Source organism: Chenopodium quinoa, unplaced genomic scaffold (assembly GCF_001683475.1).
Source record: "Chenopodium quinoa cultivar QQ74 unplaced genomic scaffold, ASM168347v1, whole genome shotgun sequence".
NCBI lineage: Eukaryota > Viridiplantae > Streptophyta > Magnoliopsida > Caryophyllales > Amaranthaceae > Chenopodium > Chenopodium quinoa.
In genome coordinates, this window is record NW_018744626.1 from 2,748,161 (window position 1) to 2,767,780 (window position 19,620).

General features: G+C 35.7%; 4 protein-coding genes and 1 pseudogene across 5 annotated transcripts; 3 read left to right on the forward strand and 2 right to left on the reverse strand.

Annotated features, from left to right (window-relative positions):
• Positions 1–873: 873 nt before the first annotated feature.
• LOC110700782 lies at positions 874–1,814 on the reverse strand. Its single transcript, XM_021878380.1, has 2 exons — positions 1,461–1,814; positions 874–1,191 (listed from the first exon to the last, which is right to left on the reverse strand). Exons 1-2 carry the CDS (start codon positions 1,580–1,582, stop codon positions 1,038–1,040), a joined length of 276 nt encoding a protein of 91 aa, XP_021734072.1. The 5' UTR covers positions 1,583–1,814; the 3' UTR covers positions 874–1,037.
• Positions 1,815–2,671: 857 nt separating this feature from the next.
• LOC110700471 (serine/threonine-protein kinase fray2) lies at positions 2,672–8,446 on the reverse strand. Its single transcript, XM_021878014.1, has 6 exons — positions 7,554–8,446; positions 6,137–6,188; positions 3,695–3,784; positions 3,389–3,453; positions 3,090–3,260; positions 2,672–3,008 (listed from the first exon to the last, which is right to left on the reverse strand). Exons 1-6 carry the CDS (start codon positions 8,310–8,312, stop codon positions 2,952–2,954), a joined length of 1,194 nt encoding a protein of 397 aa, XP_021733706.1. The 5' UTR covers positions 8,313–8,446; the 3' UTR covers positions 2,672–2,951.
• Positions 8,447–9,717: 1,271 nt separating this feature from the next.
• Positions 9,718–13,097, forward strand: LOC110700472 (two-component response regulator ARR6-like). 2 transcript variants are annotated; one of them, XM_021878015.1, is made up of 5 exons: positions 9,718–10,261; positions 10,407–10,483; positions 10,571–10,648; positions 11,029–11,102; positions 12,405–13,097. In XM_021878015.1, exons 1-5 carry the CDS (start codon positions 10,165–10,167, stop codon positions 12,718–12,720), a joined length of 642 nt encoding a protein of 213 aa, XP_021733707.1. In that variant the 5' UTR covers positions 9,718–10,164; the 3' UTR covers positions 12,721–13,097. The 2 variants fall into 2 exon arrangements, with proteins under 2 accessions (XP_021733707.1, XP_021733708.1); XM_021878016.1 differs by having other exon boundaries at positions 9,721–10,261; positions 11,032–11,102.
• A 2,623-nt stretch (positions 13,098–15,720) lies between these two features.
• On the forward strand, positions 15,721–16,890 carry LOC110700783 (probable non-intrinsic ABC protein 5). Its single transcript, XM_021878382.1, is given in 4 exon segments — positions 15,721–15,951; positions 16,045–16,131; positions 16,178–16,185; positions 16,226–16,890. Coding segments are annotated over 4 exon segments (981 nt in total). The 3' UTR covers positions 16,881–16,890.
• Positions 16,891–18,063: 1,173 nt separating this feature from the next.
• Positions 18,064–19,027, forward strand: LOC110700784 (annotated as a pseudogene).
• Positions 19,028–19,620: the final 593 nt, after the last annotated feature.

The following is a 19,620-nucleotide window of genomic DNA, read 5'->3' on the forward strand; positions in this document are numbered from 1 at the left end:
CTATCATTGTGGAAGCAAGGTGAAGGATATGCTTTTATACAGAAGCTCAGCTCAGTTCAGTAAATCAGAACAGACCCTTAATTCGAATACCTCCATATGCTTCCGGTACTGATTATAGGCAGATCAATGAGTGTATAGAGTTTTTGGAGGACAAATACTTGTTGCCAAGTGCCATATAGCTGATCCTTATATCGAACCACAGGCCACTGGTATATATGGTATTAAGGTTTGGGAGCTTAAGAATTACAATAGTGGTGAATGGTCTTTGAAGCATACCATCTACACAATTTGGTTTCTGAAGACTGTCTTAACAGGACATATCAATCGAGGATGTCCGGACACAAGGGCTGTATGTTTCCACCCAAACGATGCCAATATCGTGTTGTTATGGCTAGCTAAACAAGTTGTTGTCGAATGTAACTTGCTACCGAGAACACTAGAACCAATTTGTAACGTTGAAAGCAATCGGAAAGATTATGGTCTTGATTTCCCGGAGTGGCCATCACCACTTCCTAGAGGTGAAAAAAATATATATATATCGGGCCAGGCCTTAACATAAATCCTCATGCCGGAACCCGCAACAAAGTAAGGGCTTGTCGGGCTAAAGCAGGCTTTTTTCTAGCCGGGTTCAGATTTTTAATTAATGCATTTTCAGGCTTGCCCAAACCGCTCTATTTTTGGGCCGGGCTAACAGGTCAAACCAATATTGATCACCTCTACCACTTTCAAAACTTTCTTAATATTGATAACTATTGTCGTTTTCCTCGTTAGGAGTTGTATAACAACTATTCTGGCATTCATATTGTTTCCATCAATTTACTTACATTAATTTTATCTTTGATTTCTAAATACTACGTATATAACATGTTGAAGGAAATAAAGAGAACTATCTATAAAACAACCAGCAAGCGAGTTTGAATTCCAACTTAATTCATACAACGGAGAAAACTCGAACGCAATGTGTTTATCAAATCATGGTGAAATCAATATAATGAAATTGAAAGCAGTCATTCTAGAAACAGAATTATTTAGAAGTTTTAGCTACGATCTGGATCTGCGAAAAAGCTGTTGATCGAAGGCATGATCTCTGAAGACTTGTTACGAATGTATTTCCTCAGTAAATGCTCAGCATATTTCTCACCCTCTGAGAAATTCTCTAGCACTCCTGCTGTTCTGTTCTCCTTGGTAACCCTGTTTTAACCAAAGCGATATCAGTAATCATACAGATACACATGCGTACGCGTACACACATACAAACACACAAACATTGTGTAGTGTGTGCTCTTCTAATCTTAAATATAATTGTCACATCGTCTTAATAGATTTCCGAAATGTCCTTGTACACTACGTATTATTTTGAGCCAAAAGAAGTACGTTAATAACAAAGGTATACAACAAATCAACAAGACATTAAGTGATGTGTCACGTAACATGAAAAAATTATGTAGGAATAACAATACCTGACTTCAGGGTTGATGCAGATGTTACGAACGAGCTGCAAGCCACAGATACCAACAGCAACTCCAACCGCGGCAAACAAAGGATAAACCTCAGGTCTCAACCAACGATTGACAGAGGCCATTCTTGGGCAATGACTTCCGATTAGATCGTCGGAGAGAGAAAGTTAAATGCGGGTGCAATGTGAGAGAAGAGAATGGAAATGGAGCAAATTGAGCTGAAGGAAGGATGAATATGTAGGAAAGGAATGCAGTTGCTAGTTGGTACAATTGTTGGTCAGACTTTACGATTCCCAAGGAGGTAATGATTCTGCCAATCACAGGATTTAGCAAGAAAGATACGCAGCTGGAATTTGCTATGCTATGGGCGCTCATTGGTAAAATATGGGGCGGTCCATGTTGCTACTTGCTTTGAGTCCACACGCAAAGCAAATCACCGCCCATTTTGAATTTCTATATTAAAATACATCACGCCAGTCTGGACTAGTAGTAAATATACTCGTTAAAATATAATAGTATTCTCGGGTGCATCAAATAATTTCTATATTAAGGCCCTGTTTGATTCACCTTAATTTTGCTGAACTGAAATTATTTTTACTGAACTGAACTTATTTTTACTGAACTGCACTTAATTTTACTGAACTGAAATTATTTTTACTGAACTTAAATTATTTTTACTGAACTGAAATTATTTTTACTGATTTTCTATTATAATTCTTCTTTAAGAAAACTGAATTTTACTGAATTGAAATTAATTTTACTGAACTGAAATTATTTTTACTTAATATTTTTTTTTTAAGGTGAATCAAACAGGGCCTAAGTACAAAAAGACCAAACTATACTTTATGTGAGTCAACAACTCTTCCAAATTGTCTAACCCATTAACCAGGGTCGAGTTAACCCGTGAGAAATTCTGGCACAATAAGATCCTTCATCTTTACTTCAAACCCAAACAAATTGTAAGGATAAAAGGGGTAAATCATGATCTGTACTTGTTACTTGTTAGGTACAAAAATCAACTGCAAATATATGTTCCCAAGTCCCAACCTCAAGTGCCCCTATTTTAATCCAAATACAAAAAAAGCAACACCGTTGCATTCATATTGTACATCACATGGCTAAATCATTTAAACAGAAAAGTGAATGTAAAAACATACTAGAGGTTGCTTCATTAATTGGTATTTCGAAACTAGTTCTGCAGTTCTGCTGCTCGATGAGTAAGAATTCAGCACTAACCAGCTCCTTGCAAGATCAAATGGTAGTTACATATAATCATAATGTGATTAATGTCCAAAACCATAACCCAATAAATGTACGACTTTACAAAGAACGAATGACATATTGAACTCTAGCCATTCTAATTGCATAAATTTTCATTGCAGCTGCAACAAATTATACAGAATCAACATTTATAGGGATATGACAAAAAGTTTCTCAGAGGCACTTTAACAAAAGGTTTGTGTGGTAAATGTCTTCCACCTTGTTTACCAGTAATCATCCAGCAGTTCGGCGAGCCCTATCCCGCCAAGAACCTTGTGGCTTTGAAAGCACCTATACATAATTACAACTCATGATTTCCAATAATATTTTTTATATTGAACAATACTACAAGTGTTCAGTTTAGAAACTTACCTTCTCATTGATGAGACTACTAGCTGGTTCATCACCTTTAGTCTCTTCGTTTCCATTCTCATTCTCACTCTCTCTCCCTTCTCCATTATCTGATGCATATGATGGACCAGATTCTGGGACTCCAAACATGGCTTCATCATGAGCATTCTGGATTTTATCCTCGCTCTTTGCCTTCAATATGACAAGAAAACCCCCATTAGGTAAGCAACCATACGTCAAAAGTTTTGGGTTCTGCTTTCAGATGCAAGATCTGCCCGCCCCAAAACAGCAACAGAATTATGATTACGATTACAAAGTACCTCTAAAGATTTGAACCGAAAGCTTTTCCCAATATGCTTGACCAGTGCCGCATCATCGTCAGCAGCTACAGGCAGGAAGGATTAAAATCTTAGTTTAACATAACTTCACATCAAATGCATGCAAGCACACAGTAGTACAAAGTAGAAGGCAAATGAGGATAACCCATTTAAAAGTTAAAAATGAACTAGAGAGAACTGTTATTATCAATTCTAATCCCTGGTGTCTGCCCCCAAATGCAGAACCAACATCTTTCATGTACTACACTGTGTCCCTGAAGTCTACCAGACCAACGAGTATCCATTTACCTTCAATTTCCTCATCATCTACAGGAGCATCTTTGTTGAACTCAAACCGCTCCCATTGTGAGCTAGTCCCCATCTTAGTATCCTTCTCAGCTGCAGGAAAGAATTGAAACCAAAATCAATTTCTTATGGTTAAACAAATGAGGAACTGAGCAGATGATACGATATGAGCAGATAGTCAGATCCCAATAGCTTTACAAAATACATCTAAACTTTTTATAACCATAATAATTGACCTCGTTACTAGTAGTATCCCAAATCTATCTTTTTTCCTACAGTTCCAAAACTTTCCTATCCCCTTGAGCCTTCCAGGCTACACTAGAGGTAGGAATTGTAAGATGAAGATTAGTGCTCAGGACCTTAACCTTTCCAGGCTAGAGTCTAATATAAGAACAATCCAACAGTGTGGGTTCAATGGTCTCAGGGTAACATAATGCTAGGGCATCTTGGATTTTGGAGCAACAAACTTTACCTTTCGGAGATATAACACTTGGCCATGGATTCTATACAGGGATATACAAGGGCTCACCGAGTTGTGACCTATGCCATAACCTTTAATACGGTGCGGGAACCCATATATATATGACCTCAGGGTAACAAGGCTTCTAAATGATGGGAAATGCCAAGGATCAAGAACTAAGCTGGCTGGGTCTCCCAGTAAAACCTGCTAACCATGCAAGGATCGGGAAAACAAGGCCAGAATTATGGCCAATTTCAAGTATGGAAAGCTAATATATCTCTTAGTAATCAAGACTTCCTATAGCTGTAAGTGGGTGACAGAAATTTAATATTCTGTACAGCCCCATAATGCACGACCTAGTAGCTTCAGGCGAGCATCTGCAATTGCGCTTAACTATATTTTGGTAAATAATTATATAACAAGCCGGACAATTCTTCTAGATAGAATACACAGTCCAATTTTGAATGTGTCTCCTAGAAAAAATTCAAGCAAGGAGTTAAAGAATGCCCAATTCTATACAGATGTGGAAATTGATGAAATTCTACAAATAATCAATTTTGGCAAGATATTAATCCCACTGAAGTCAAAATGCTTATCAAGCTTTGCTAATAATAATATAACATGCAAGGTGTGTCACAAAGTGCACTGCAATACAAAATGAGCTTCAAGTTGTACCAAAATTGAATAGTAATCAAGGTATAACACCCCACCAGATACAACCACTTGACCATAATAGATAGAAGTGAAAAAGCTTATATTGGATGCCAAAACATTATTGATTATATGAGCATGATGTTGGTTGAATGGGGACAAGTCCATCATGCATCAATAAGAGAGATTATCCATTTTGTGTATACACATACATAAGCCAATACAGGATTTCATTACCAGAATTACTATCAGGGGTTTTAAATAAAACTACAGGAGGCAAGAATTTGATTAATGACTGTTCAGTAATAATCCCTCCTAAAATCCTACATACAACTTTGTTTGTCCCATTTTAAAATAATTAAACAACTATATACTAATCTATCACTAAATACAAGTCCCACCAATCCACCATGCTAATACACTAATGATTAAAATTCAATAAATTATTACACTTAATGATAATTGTAAAAGTTCAGACAGTGAATTCCATTACGAAGAAATATAGTTAAAATTCAGCAAGGGAATGTATAACTCGATGCTTTAAAATATGATGCTACACAGAATATGTGTCTAATAATTGAAAACTAAGAACCTTCATCATTAGCTTAGCGAGCATGTATCAAGTAAAAAATAAAAAATTCTAACCTAGATGTCAACTGAAATTGGTCTGGATCAGATGCAGAGGGTTTCACCGACAAATTATAATGTCAAAAAAGAACATGTAGAATGAAAGAAGAGGGATGCAAATAATTTATTTATTTATTCAGATGAAGCAAAAATGTTTCCTACTTGCAAGCCAAATAGAATTGGTAGTTAGTGGTCTGTTTATGGCCTCTATCACATTTCAAGCATTCTAATCAATTCTCCGTATACAGCAGATAGCTCATTATCTTGAAGGACACGGGGGAATGATCTATCAGGTAAAAATAAATGGACCAGATTGGAATAGGTAGATGTAACCTCATGTGTAACATTTTTTTGACATAAAACATAGACAAGTCCCTCAAAATATATAACTGAAGTGATATTTTAATAACATATGTACAGGTGTATAATAGAGACTAAAAGAAGGGAACAAAATATCAGTGAAGTGTGTATTGGCACGATATCATAATTCATATGTGACCCCATCTCATAGTCCCAGCCTCCTAGGGTAACTGACAATTTGTAATCACTTTTGAGCTACAAAGTGTAAAGTTAGACAGGCCCAACTCTCATAAATACTCCTACACTGACTGAAAAAAGAAAAAAAAAAAGAAAAAAAAAAAAAAAAAAAAAAGCAAGTAAACTAATCCAGACTATGATCAAGACAACAAACAAAAGTCAGGTAATACCTGTTTGTGTAAGCTGAACTTTCATCTTAGCTTTGACTCTTTCTGCAGGTGTCTATTACAATCAAGTAAAAATGGAGTATTATCAATCACACTTGTCAATAAAATGTTACAAAGTTCCTGAAGATGCCTGCACACAGACAGAAGAGCGGCAGATGGCAAGGAAGGCACTGTAAGACCGCTCCCTACCGCCCCCCCCCCCCCCCCCAGGCACATTCCTCGATCATGCTCATGAATAACAGAGTAGGCTTATATATCCGAGATGTGTAAGAGCTACTAGGTAATTTAACAGCCCTTTAGCAAGAAAATCACATCTCATTTACACCAAATTGATTGATCTAGTGCAACTGTGCAATAATACCGCCATACGAAACCCATTATTTGACCTCAAATCCTGGAATTTCAATTATGTTGTTTTTCATCAACCACAAACCAATATACTGAAGGTTACAGTCAAGGGAGTAAATCATGTACAAAGGCCAATAAAACCAAAAAGGTGTCAAGAGCAGATACTGATTAAGCAAGCAAGGATCAAAACTGCTGGCTGAAGAGAGTGATACAGCATGGAACACTTATAAGCAGGTAAGTGATAAATAACAGTCTCCTTCATAAAAAAGATCATGGTAACCAGGTCTCAAATCCAGATAAGTGGCACATAGATAAGGCTAATATCTAGGGCTACATCGAGCCCTCAGAACGTATGTTTGTCATGTGGCAACCTATATTGAGGTGGAAAGAACAGAGTGGAATTCAATAAAGAGCTAAAGCAACTTCATCTTGTCTACTGTTTGCATTATAGAAACATGCATTTCATCGGGAAATTGTCAAGGTAGTTGACTGCTTGGCCAAGAAAACCTGTTTCAAAATGCACATTCACATCAGAGTCATGAATGGAAGAATCTTAAGATCCTGGCCAACAATGAGCAATAGTGCAACTTCCATGAATGTCAAATGAGAAAAAATCTCAAGGCTTTAGAAGGTTTCAAGGTCAAGTGTAAAGCATAGGTGTGAAGTAAATATTTTTTTTTAATCCAACAAAGACCTTTTAATACAATCAGCCATCAGTGACTGCTGACTTGCTGAGAATACTCCAGCAAATCAATCAACAAAGACGCATGCACACAATTATACGGAGCATTACATTTATTCAAAGCGTGAATCAAGTATTAATAGAATTATTAAAGCACTAATATCATAGGAAAGAACAATGAGCAGCACAGCTTAAGAGAGACTTCTCAGCAATTTGAGCAAAACAAACAATAATGCAATATAAATACTCCGTAGTATATAAAATTATAGATTCTGAATTCAACAAAATCAAGCAGCATAAACCATATGCATTAAAACAACAAAGACTTTAACATAATCAATTATTGAATTGAAACTCAAAAATTACTTTAAAAGTGTAAAACAAACATACCATCTTATCATAGCCATCAATTAACTTAGCATAATCAACTACACCATTACCCTCCTTCTTCACCACTCTCCCATCCTTCCCTCCACCTTCTCTTCCTTTATCCGACCGCCTTCTATCCCTCGGCGAAAAACTCCTACTCCTACTCCTCCTATGCCTCCTCCCAGACCTTCTCTCATCATCAGAACAACTCCTAGACCTACTCCTCCTCCTCCCCCTCCTTTCTCTACTCCTCTCCCTCCTCTCTTTACTCGAACCTCGATACCGCCTTTTTAACCTCTCTCTCTCCTCATCAGACCCACCACCACTCCTCCTACTCCCCGTCCTCTCCCTGCTCCTACTCCTACTCCTACTCCTACTCCTCCCCCTCTTCAAATCCTTCTCTCTCCCTCTTTCTCTATCTCTATCTCTCTCTCTACTCCTACTTCTCCTTCGATCCCTGCTTTTCTGAGAATCCTTAACCCTAATTTTCTCACTTGGGGCATCAATTGAGGTAGTGGGTTCCTTCTTTTTGAGCTTATTTTGGATATTTTCAAGCTGGGTTTTTCGCTCAATCTCTGTTTCTTTAGTGGGGCTTGAAGCTTTGACGAAATTGCTGAGAAATGAAGATGAAGAAGGTAAAGCTGAACCCTTTTTTGGTGGTTCGCCGGAAGTAGGGGTGGTTGTGGATGAGGAGAAGCCGAGTCCTTGCTTGAATCGGGCTGCGCCACCTCCTTTCCGAGTTAACTCGTCGTAGTACGCTGCCGCTTTATCTTCCTCCATTGTTGAATTTTTCTGAAGCTCGAAGTTTAGTTTAGGAGAGAAGGGAGAGTGTAAAATTTAACTTTTGGTTAATCTATTTGAACACCATTTTAGTTAAAAGGAGGGTATTGGTTAAATTCGTAAAATTACAGGTAAAATCTCTATTTAAAGGGCAAAATTTGCTAATAAATAGAGTAAAAAAAATTCATTTATTTACAACTCTACTATTTGAGAAATTAGGAATTTGTCAATTACAATACTTTATATTAGTGATATCGAGTAAAATATTTTTATCCACCTGCTTTCAAAACATGTCAATTAGTGGCCAAACAACTACCTAAATTTTGTGGCTTCCTTTTAAGAGTTCTTGCTTGAATATGTTGAGAAACGGTTGGCCTTTGGTCTAGACCAGTTTTTAACGGTTTTGGGCACCAGTGACCTCATTTTACCTTGTGGCCGACCACATGTACCAAACCGGTGGCCAAAACTATCAACAATTGGTCAGGTCAACCCTGAATTGGACCAATTATGGGCTGGTTATAGACATAAAAATTCGGCTTAAAATTTAAAATTCTTTTGGGTGAGCCATGAACAAGCATCTTAAACTTTTATTTTTTGTTGATTTTTTAGACAAACGAAAACCCTACTAGGCACAATTAACATTTACGGGGTTTGATGAAACATTTTCGACCGGACCTTGACCCAACCTGTTCGATCCAACTTAACAGGCTAATTCTTTAGCCTTCAGCTTGCCCCGTCCCATGATCATTTCAAAAAAATGATTGACACGTTTTAAAAATACAAGTTTTGAATTATTTTTTTTTAATAGTGTGCACTTTTAAACTTTTCACCTTGTGTATATATACTCGTAAAACAAATTAAGTGATCCCAAAAATTAATGGCCATGTTTGGTAATTGGCTTTTTAATGGCTTTTTGGTTAGCTTTTGGCTTTTGGCTTTTTTAGGTGGTCAAACAGCCAAAAAAATGTGTTTGGTAATTGGTTTTTTAGTCAGCGAAAAAGCTGGCTTTTAGGCCAAAATGAAAAAGTTGCTTTGAGTAGCTTTTTTGTTGGCTTTTGGCTTGTTGGCCCACAAATTATCTAATAAACAGCCAACAACCAACAATTAATTTACCAAACACTTTTATAAACAGCTAGCTTAAACAACTAATTTCAAAAGCCATTATAAACAGCCAAACATTCCAGCGAGTCAAACAAGCCAAGTGAACCAGCCAACCGCCAACAGTCATTTGCCAAACAAGGCCAATGTCAAACATTTTCTTAAAATTCTAAACAAATACAATTGCATATTGGCATCTAGTCCATCCACCATCTGCTAACAGTGGACATTTTTCTATAAACAATTTTACCAAGTTGCAAACTTGCTTCACTCACCTAACCATACCTCCTTTAATCTTTACATAAAAATATATTTTAAAAAAACTTGAGCATTAATGATTAGTCAAATTGTACCAATTCAACTCTAATTACCAATTGATCATATAATCAGAGCACTTTTTAAAATTGTTTAATCTAATCAAATCAAGCCTTTTGGACAAAAAATAGACGGTGAAATCAAGTTGGATGGACTATATACGAGAAAAAAAAAAATCACACAAAATCCGATTTTCCGAATCTCAACTTTTGTCACTTTTTGCCACCCACAAGAATATAAATATCCTGCCTTTTTATTTTCTCTCTCTGTTCTTCAACAAAACCAAACAACAGAAATCCCCAAAAAAACATAAATCCTCTTTTTTTTTCTTAAAAATCCCAACATTTAATGCAAAATATTCTGTCTTTTTAAAGGGTTTTGCATGTTTCAAGCTTATTAATAAAAAACTAATCCATTTCTTCTAAGATTAACTACTATAATGGCTGAAAATTTTGAAATTCATGTTTTAGCTGTTGATGATAGTTTGGTGGATAGAAAGGTTATTGAGAGACTCTTAAAGATTTCATCTTGCAAAGGTATAAATATACTTGTTGTTGATGAAAGGGGAAAATTATTTTTTTGTTTCTTTTTCTATTTTTGGCTAAATGGGTTGGTATTTTTTTTTTTTTTTTTGGCAATAGTTTCTAAAAATGGGTTGTGTTTTTTGGAATAATTGTGCAGTGACAGTGGTGGAAAGTGGGAAAAGGGCATTACAGTTGCTGGGATTAGATGAAGAGAAAGGCTCTATTGAGTACACAGTATGTACAATTTTCATTTTATTTTATTTTTAGAAAATAAATTATACTATGTTTGATGAATTCAATTATATTGTGATGTTTTATTAGGGATTGAAGGTGCATTTGATAATCACAGATTATTCCATGCCTGAAGTTACTGGATTTGATTTACTGAAAAAAATCAAGGTTATCTTTGCTTCTTTGAATATTTTCTTACAATTTCTATGAGTCTGCCCTATGATATTATTAGTTTTGATTTGTACTTTTGTTTCGTAATTTCTGCTGGAAAAAGGTCATTTTCAGCCTTATAATGCCTGTTCTTATATATTTTGGCACTGCTTTAAAACAAGAGGATTGTATAGATGATGTTTTGGTTAAATTTTGTGGCTTCCTTAATCCTTATTTAAAGTCAGAATATAATTATTCTGAATTTAGGCACAGATGCTTTTGACTTTAAGTATTCAACAGATTATTGAGTATTAAACAGAAATTTGAGTATAATTCTGCTGCTGTCTGTCTTCCACAGGATCTTGATGTGATTTCTTTTTCTCTTGTTCTACTTTTAGCAGGAATCATCAACATTCAAGGAAGTGCCTGTGGTGATAATGTCATCTGAGAACATCGTTACTCGAATCGATAGGTATGGCTGCTTAGACAATTCCTGATAGTTTGATAAGGATTATAAGCTAGTAATAGCAAAGAAGTTTGCTTTACCTAGTGAGCTTGATGTGGTGGTAATAATACTACCAAGCTAATTTATGGTCATATGTTCGAATTCTGCCTATAGGGACGGTGTTGACACATAAAGGGTCCGATTTATTAAGTCCTGCACCTTACCATATAAGAAAAGTATCATGAACTTTACTTTTCATAAAGACCTCTATGAAGTTAAGCTTTGAACCATCTTCTTAATGGTAATTTGGTATACAAATTTGTGATGAAAAATATTAAAGTCATATTCTTGCTCGAATTGCAAACAATGAACTCAGGGTGTGATAAGGCAAATTCAATCCGTTTCTGTTTCTGTTTCATCGGACAAGAAGTTAAATCCTGTCTGACTTTAGACATGCATGAATGCACGCAGATTACTCGTAACCTTAATTGGCATTAGTTTATCTTTGTCAAATATTGCAAATCGCATGCTTAAGATTTGATAATCTTCTTGATAGTGATGTGAACACTATATAGATAATATAATTATCATATGGTCCATTTGGTCAATGGAATTTACACCCACCTTTTGTTTGTTTATCTTATACTGTAGGATCTTGTTTCTTGTACCTACTTGATCTATGATGTCCTTGCTGATTATTTTGATATTCTTCAACTTTAATCTATTCAATGAGATCTTGAAACTATTATATTTAACGATATGCTTTGATCTGGTGACTATTGTAATCAGGTTCCACTAAGTTTAAGGTATTAAGTACCTGTTAAAAATAGGATATTCGATGAGCATAAAGAATAATCCTTAATTAAATCAAGTCAATGACTGACTATATATCATAAGAAACAACAAAATCTATCAATGAATTTCATTATCATATACTCTTAATAATATATCTGAAAGGGTAGAAGATTTCTTCTGTACAATGTTTTTTAAGAAGTGTTGAATTCGTACTTAATAGAAAAAAAATTGTGATACATATGGAGTACAGATTTTTAGCACTTACCGCGCATTATGCTAAAATTTAGGAGTTGCACTATGTTTAATTGGATATAGAACTCACTTTGTCAACACTCTTCGTGTGATGGTGATATAATGTCAGTATTAGATAAGTTATATTAGTGTTTTTTGATGGCATATTCTAGTTTAATGTCTCTAATTATATTGCTGTACATCATAAACATACCTTTTCTGACTTGAGACTGTGCAAGCTCAAGTTTTCTTTTTCTAGTAACTTACCAACACCATTATAATTGTCCTCTATGGCTCAATCAGATGCTTGGAGTTGGGAGCAAAGGATTATATAGTAAAGCCTGTGAAACTTTCAGACGTGAAGCGCATAAAAGAATTCATCATGAGTACAGGTGACTTCGATGAAGCTAAGGAAATTGGTATTTGTAACCCAAGTAGTCTACAGGTTAAAGGTCTGTCATCACCAAAATCATTCCCATCAGCTGCGCCTTCACCTTGCATTATCAATCCATTACGTCTCAGCTTTTCGTGTTCTTCACCAAAGTGTGCGTGCAGATCAAGGCATCTCAGGTTTCGTAGCAGAAGCTTGGAGTATCCTTCAGAGTTGTCGCTACCCTGACCTGTCATTCTCTGGTTTTCTTGTGCCTGAAAGAGAGATTATTTTTTGTGTGCATATGATGAACTGTAAATGAAGAGAGAACAAGAGAAATTCGAGGGAGAAAAGCCGAAAGTCTAGCAAGAAAAAAAGGAATTCTTTTTTCTCTAAATGAAGCTGTAATTTTTTTTTTCTAAAACAATGTATGTTGAAATGGATTTTACTCATAGCAATTAATTTTTGGCCAAGTACCTTTTGAAGAAATTCGTGTGAATTGGTTTTATGCTTGTTATTATAACATGCAAGAAACGAAACAAATCTTCACATAATATGGGGTATGCCTTGTTCAAGCTGTGTTAGTCTTAAAACATGACTAATTACAAACTTATACCAAGTACTTCTTGTCTTCTTGATATAAATTTTAAACCCTTCTTTTGCACAATGAGTATGTGGTTATTGCTATTCCAATGTAAAGTAAATAAAAATTTCTGAATTCGCAATAATGTCCAAATGCATAAATAATTGGATTCCGAAAGTGAGGGATAGCTCAAGTGATTAGATATTCCCTATTCCAGGAGATTATGAGATCGATTCATAATATTGATGAGAGATTCTTTAAGGGAGTCAAATTTTATCATAACAAAATTTGTTTATTTTAGTATTCTAGTGGCAATTTGGTGATGATAAATCTGTATTTTCACAGATTCTTCATTAAAAAAAGTCAGTGAATATTCAGTTGTTTCTATTAGACTCCTTTACCTTAATATGATACTCTGTTTCAAGATACTCTGTTTCCTCCTGTTTTTAAAATTCAGCGATCACCACCATTAACACTTCTCCTCTGACGGCGGCAACAACCCAACCACGTCAAATCATTACAATGGTCCAAGGTATTTATCTCTACTTTTCTAATTTCAACTTATTTTTATTGAAATAATTGAAAATAAGATGAGTAAGAACTATTTATTAATTGGGTGAAATTGGCAAATTGATAAATTGGTTTAAAATAGTAGGGTTTTAGATTAAAAGTAAATTATAAAACTTTAATCTTGGGTTTTCAGGGATTTGTAGAGTTTGATTAGAATTAGAATTGAATTGAGATTTCCTGGTAATTTTGGGTTTTCAGGGAGGAAGAAAAGAAAGGTGGGGGAGGATTCGAAAGTTCTTGGTGAAAGACTTGAGATTATGGTTTCAGAGAAATAAATTGTGTTATGGGATATATTGATATACTTCGTATAAAGGGTGTAAGAGTTACTTATAATATCCTAAATTATTCCTCAATACTCCGTATTATACATTGTTGCATCGAATTAGTAATGTGACAACTAGATTTGAATGGAGTTTATAATCGTGAACATGCATTTGTAAATTATTGAAATACCTGTTGTATTAGTATCTTTTTTATAAATGGCTTGATTTTCTGTTATGTTATAGGATCTTTGAATAGTGAGAATCAAGTACATAATCTTGTAAAACCCCTTTTGGATCATGGTGTTAATAATGCTAAGACAAGAGGGTGTGATACTGTGACTCCTTACGAAAATGCCGGTTTTTTCCATACTCTCTTCTTCTCTTGGTTAACTCCTTTACTTGCATTGTGCATCGAGAAATCAACCTTAGAGCTTGAAGGTATTCCTCAACTAGGCCCTTCTAATAGTGTGTTTGGAGTATTTCCAGTGTTCCAAAGGCTTTTTGAGTCATCGTCACAAGCTGATAAACAAGATAATAGTCGAGCTGTTACTACTGAGTTTAGGCTTGCAAAGGCATATTTCTTGTTGGTTTGGAAGGAAATCGTTTGTACAGCCCTCTTAGGGATAATATACACACTAGCTCAATTTGTTGCTCCATATCTTATTGATAGCTTTGTTCAATGCCTTAATGGTATTGAGTCTTTTAAAAACCAAGGCTATATTCTTGCTTTTACATTTTGTGCAACAACTTTTCTTGAGGATTTCATTCAGAGACATTGGATCTTTAAGATGCAACAGATTGGAATTAGGATTCGAGCAGTGACAACTTAAGAGCTTGACCCTTCCTTCTTGGTTGCCACACTTACAAGGCGACCAGATGGGAAGTGGTGGTAGTGGAGGAGAACTTATCAATGCTGTGGCTGTTGATGTTGAGAGAATCGAAGGTTTCGTTGTCTACATGCATGATACATGGTTAATCTTTTTCCAAATCGGTTTAGCCTTGCTAATTTTATACAACAAGTTAGGATTTCTTGCCACCATTGGTTCTTTTGCTGTAACAATAATTTTTGTGGTAGCAAACTCTCTATTTATGACATGGCAGGAGAAGTTTCAAAAAAAGCTTATGGAATCTAAGGATAATAGAATGAAGGCAACTATTGAGACTTTAAGGAATATTAGAGTTCTTAGATTTCAAGGATGGCAGATGAGTTTTTTGTCTAAGATTTTCAACTAAGAGAAGTGGAGATGCAATGGTTGAAGAAATATCTATATAGCTCAGTAGTGATGGGTTTTTTTTTATGAGATAGGTCCAACTTCAGTGGCTTTGGTTGCTTTTGGCTCCTGTATATATATGGGAATCCTACTTGACATGGGGCAAATTTTGTCTGCACTTGCTACCTTTCGGGTTCTTAGACAACCCATCTTCCTCCTACCTGATACTATATCCTTGCTAGTCCAAGCCAAGGTTTCCCTTGGGAGAATCGCCTCTTTTCTTTCCCTCAATGAGCTCCAAGATGATGGTTTAGAGAAGCTGCCATTGGGCAGTTCTGATACATCAGTTGAGATTATTGCTGGGAACTTCACTTGGGATAGTACTTCTTCATCTACTACTACGGCAACATTAAAAGACATAAATTTAAAAGTGTCTTGTGGTATGAAGGTTGGCATATGTGGTACAGTTGGTTCAGGTAAGTCGAGCTTACTTTCTTGCATTTTGGGGGAAATGCCTAGGATCTCAGGGGTAGTTAAGCTGTGTGGGACAAAGGCTTATGTTGCTCAGTCACCTTGGATACAGAGTGGTACGGTTCAAGAGAACATATTGTTTGGTAAGGATATGGACCGACAAAGATATGATCAAGTACTCGAAGCTTGTTGTCTTAAAAAGGACCTGGAAGTCCTTTCATTTGGTGATCAAACTATTATTGGTGAAAGAGGTATCAACTTAAGTGGTGGGCAGAAGCAAAGAATACAAATTGCTCGCGCTCTCTACCATGATGTGGATATTTATCTATTTGATGACCCTTTTAGTGCTGTTGACGCTCATACTGGTTCTCATTTATTCAAGGTGAAGTATTTATACTATTTATTTTTTACATGTTATAAGTAGTAAGACTATTAAAGTTTTGATTTGGTAATACTATCTGATTTTGGATTACAGGAAGTATTGCTTGGCGTACTGAAAGGTAAAACTGTCATTTATGTTACTCATCAAGTTGAGTTTTTAAACACTGCTGATCTAATTGTGGTAAGTTCAGTAATAGTCTGTTTTCTTCATTTTATTTCATTTTGAGGTCATCAAGTCATCTGAGTTTTTAATGATCTTATGTATTTCTTCTAAGGTCATGAGGAAGGGTTGCACAAGTTGGAAAGTATGAAGACATTCTCGTTCCAGGGTCTGATTTTATACAGCATGTAGGTGCACAAAATGCAGCTCTATCGGCACCTATATCCGCAGACAATACAAAAAGTATAATCAGACTTGAAAATATGAATAGTGAAGTATATGATGACAGGGGTGCTGCTAGTTCTGAACCTGCAGCACAGCTCGTAAAAGAAGAAGAACGTGAGAGAAGTAAAGTCGGGTTCCATGTCTATTGGAAATATATCACTACAGCATATGGAGGAGCTCTTGTGATTCTTGTAATTCTAGCCGCAATTATGTTACAAATTCTTCAAATAGGGAGCAATTATTGGTTGGCTTGGGCAACTCCATCGTCAAAGGATGTAAACCCTGCTGTTAGTGGATCTACGCTACTGATTGTCTATGCATCCTTGGCTATTGGCATATGTTTCTTCACCCTTGTTGTAGACACGCTTCTTGTAGCCACGGGATATAAAACTGCTATCATACTTTTCAAAAAAATGATGGACACCATGTTTCGTGCTCCTATGTCCTTTTTTGATGCTACACCTGCTGGAAGAATTCTTAACAGAGTAAGTGATCTATCATCCACTCTTTTTTTTTTTTTTGGTTCACAAATTATATATAAGTGACAAAAGTATGTTTTGGTCATATAAGTATAAATTTACATTTGAGATACTAGTTTCAATTTTCATTTTACTGATTAGTTTGATACACTTCCTCTGATATAGTGTTCTACTGATCAAAGTGCTGTGGAGACTCGAATTCCGTCCATACTTGAGGGTCTAATTTCCCTCACCATCCAACTTCTAGGAGTTATTGCTTTGATGTCTACCGTAGCATGGGAAGTTTTGGTTATATTCATCCCCTTGATCTTCGCCTCCATTTGGTATCAGGTAATGCTTTAAAAATGGTGATTCTATATTTTCAGTATGCAGTAGCTGGCAATAATGTAACAAACACTAGTCAAATATTATATGTAGCAATACTATATGCCTGCATCAAGAGAATTATCACGATTGAGTCGAGTATGTGAAGCTCCAGTTATTCAATATTTTTCTGAAACAATTTCGGGAATAACGACTATAAGAAGCTTTGATCAAGAGTCAAGATTACAGCCAACATATATGAAAATTGTAGATGCATATTCTCGCCCTGAATTCCAACTTGCTGCTGCAATGCAATGGCTAATGTTGCGGCTGGATGCATTCTCTTGTATTACATTTGCCTTCCTTTTGGTTCTCTCTTTGTACTTCAGAGAAAGCATAGATCCTGGTATGTTTTAGTAGTGTATATATCTTTTTCTTTATTAATTTCCCTTTATAATGGTAAATATGATAAGGACTAATATAGTAATATAAGTTTTATATCATGTGCAGCAATTGCAGGGTTAGCTGTGACATATGGACTCACCCTAAGTTTTAATCTCTCTGCATTAATATGGTGTTTATGCCATTGGGAAACCAAAATGATATCAGTTGAGAGAATTCTTCAGTACATGACCATTCCTAGTGAAGCTCCTCTTATTATTCAAGAAAACAGGCCAGTTAGTTCCTGGCCGTCACGTGGTGAAATAAGTATTCACAATTTGCAAATTCAGTATGCTCCACATTTGCCATTCGTGCTACACGGGGTGACATGCACTTTTCCTGCAGGGCTCAAAACCGGTATTGTAGGAAGAACGGGAAGTGGGAAATCAACTCTAATACAAGCACTTTTTCGGATAGTTGAGCCTACAAAAGGTCATATTGTGATTGATGACATTAATATCTCATCCATTGGACTCCAAGATTTGAGATCAAAACTGAGCATTATTCCTCAAGATCCAACCATGTTTCAAGGAACTATACGAAGTAATTTAGACCCGCTTGAGCAGTACACAGATGCACAGATATGGGATGTGAGTGTTTTTTTTTTTCTTTTGGTGTTTAATTGAAGGATTAACCATACATTCTTACTTGTGTGTTGTATAATTTATTTATAGGTTTTGGATAAGTGTCAACTTGGAGATGTATTCAGGAACATGGAAAGAAAGTTGGATTCTAATGGTATTAATTTCTTTCCTATCACACTTACAATATATTTTGTAGGTTTTTTTTTTTTTTTTTTTTTATGATCACATACTAATTCCAATGCATTTTTTTCCCCAACAACGTATATATAGTTCATGAGAACGGGGAGAATTGGAGCATGGGTCAGAGACAACTAGTTTGTCTTGGGCGAGTATTACTCAAGAGAAGCAAAGTGTTGGTCCTTGATGAAGCGACTGCATCAGTTGACACAACCACTGATAATCTTATACAACAAACTCTCAAACATCATTTTGCAGATTGTACCCTTATTACCATTGCACATCGTATCACTTCTGATCTTGACAGTAACATGGTCTTGTTTCTTAGTCATGGTACAATCAATTTCCCTCCATGTACCATGGCTCGTTGAGGAATGGGATCCTCCTACAAGCTTGTTACAAAACAAGAATTCTTTATTCTCAAAACTTGTTAAAGAGTATACGTCAAGGTCCTCTAATTCAAGTGACCACCCTTTTTAGACCGTAGTATACTCATGAAGAATAATAGATGATGCTGTGTCATTGATATGGTGCTAGTGCGGGTCAATTGTTGCTGGCTTGCTGCTCCAGAGTCCAGTCTTTCCCTCCACCCTTGGTCCGAAAACTCATCAGATGGATGTAGGCGCAAACTAGGGGTAAAATTATAATCGTATATTGATAGAGACTTGATATCAGTTAGGACTTAGGAAGTAGAGTCAATCCATTGCATTACCATACAATTCAAGAGTATTGAGCTTGACATGGGTGTTTTTGACAAGACAACAGGAGATAGTCAATCATTTTATGAACCCAATAATAAACTGAGTGTTTTACTCCTATACGGTGTATGCCAAAGATTTAGATTAACTTGTTTTCATTCTCCTTTTGCTGGTTTATGCCTAAATTTTAGATCAACCTGTTCCCTTTTCTTTTTCACATATTTTTTATGAATTCGATGAAGTGTGGATGATGGCTGATTCTGGAAGATGAAGATCATAGGTAATATCAATAACTCGGTCTTAATTATGACCTTCTTCCTACTTACATTTCTAAAACATGTGAAATACACATTTTTTTTAATTGCTGTGTTGTTTTTTAGTTGTTACTTGTTATGATTTGCAAAGCATTATTCAGGCAAACCTGCTTTTGTTGTTTAACTATAGTTTTCTTGATATCGTACTTATGAAGGATCAATTAACCTGCTGTCACATAACTACATTACTTGATGCTGTGAATTAAATGTGTGAAGTTTCATAAGCATGTGAACTTGCATTTTCTTTACCTTCAAACACAAAATATATTTTTAGTCCAACTGGCGTAGA

Excerpts from the sequence above, each read along its gene's own strand:
- LOC110700782 (XM_021878380.1), bottom strand. The coding sequence starts at position 1,582 with ATGGCCTCTGTCAATCGTTGGTTGAGACCTGAGGTTTATCCTTTGTTT. Across the intron at positions 1,192-1,460 it reads TGCATCAACCCTGAAGTCAG|GGTTACCAAGGAGAACAGAA; the intron begins GTATTGTTATTC and ends TGGTTAAAACAG.
- LOC110700471 (XM_021878014.1), bottom strand. The coding sequence starts at position 8,312 with ATGGAGGAAGATAAAGCGGCAGCGTACTACGACGAGTTAACTCGGAAA. Across the intron at positions 3,785-6,136 it reads AGTTCAGCTTACACAAACAG|CTGAGAAGGATACTAAGATG; the intron begins GTATTACCTGAC and ends TCTTTCCTGCAG. Across the intron at positions 3,261-3,388 it reads TTCGGTTCAAATCTTTAGAG|GCAAAGAGCGAGGATAAAAT; the intron begins GTACTTTGTAAT and ends GTCATATTGAAG.
- LOC110700472 (XM_021878015.1), top strand. The coding sequence starts at position 10,165 with ATGGCTGAAAATTTTGAAATTCATGTTTTAGCTGTTGATGATAGTTTG. Across the intron at positions 10,262-10,406 it reads AAAGATTTCATCTTGCAAAG|TGACAGTGGTGGAAAGTGGG; the intron begins GTATAAATATAC and ends ATAATTGTGCAG. Across the intron at positions 11,103-12,404 it reads ATCGTTACTCGAATCGATAG|ATGCTTGGAGTTGGGAGCAA; the intron begins GTATGGCTGCTT and ends TGGCTCAATCAG.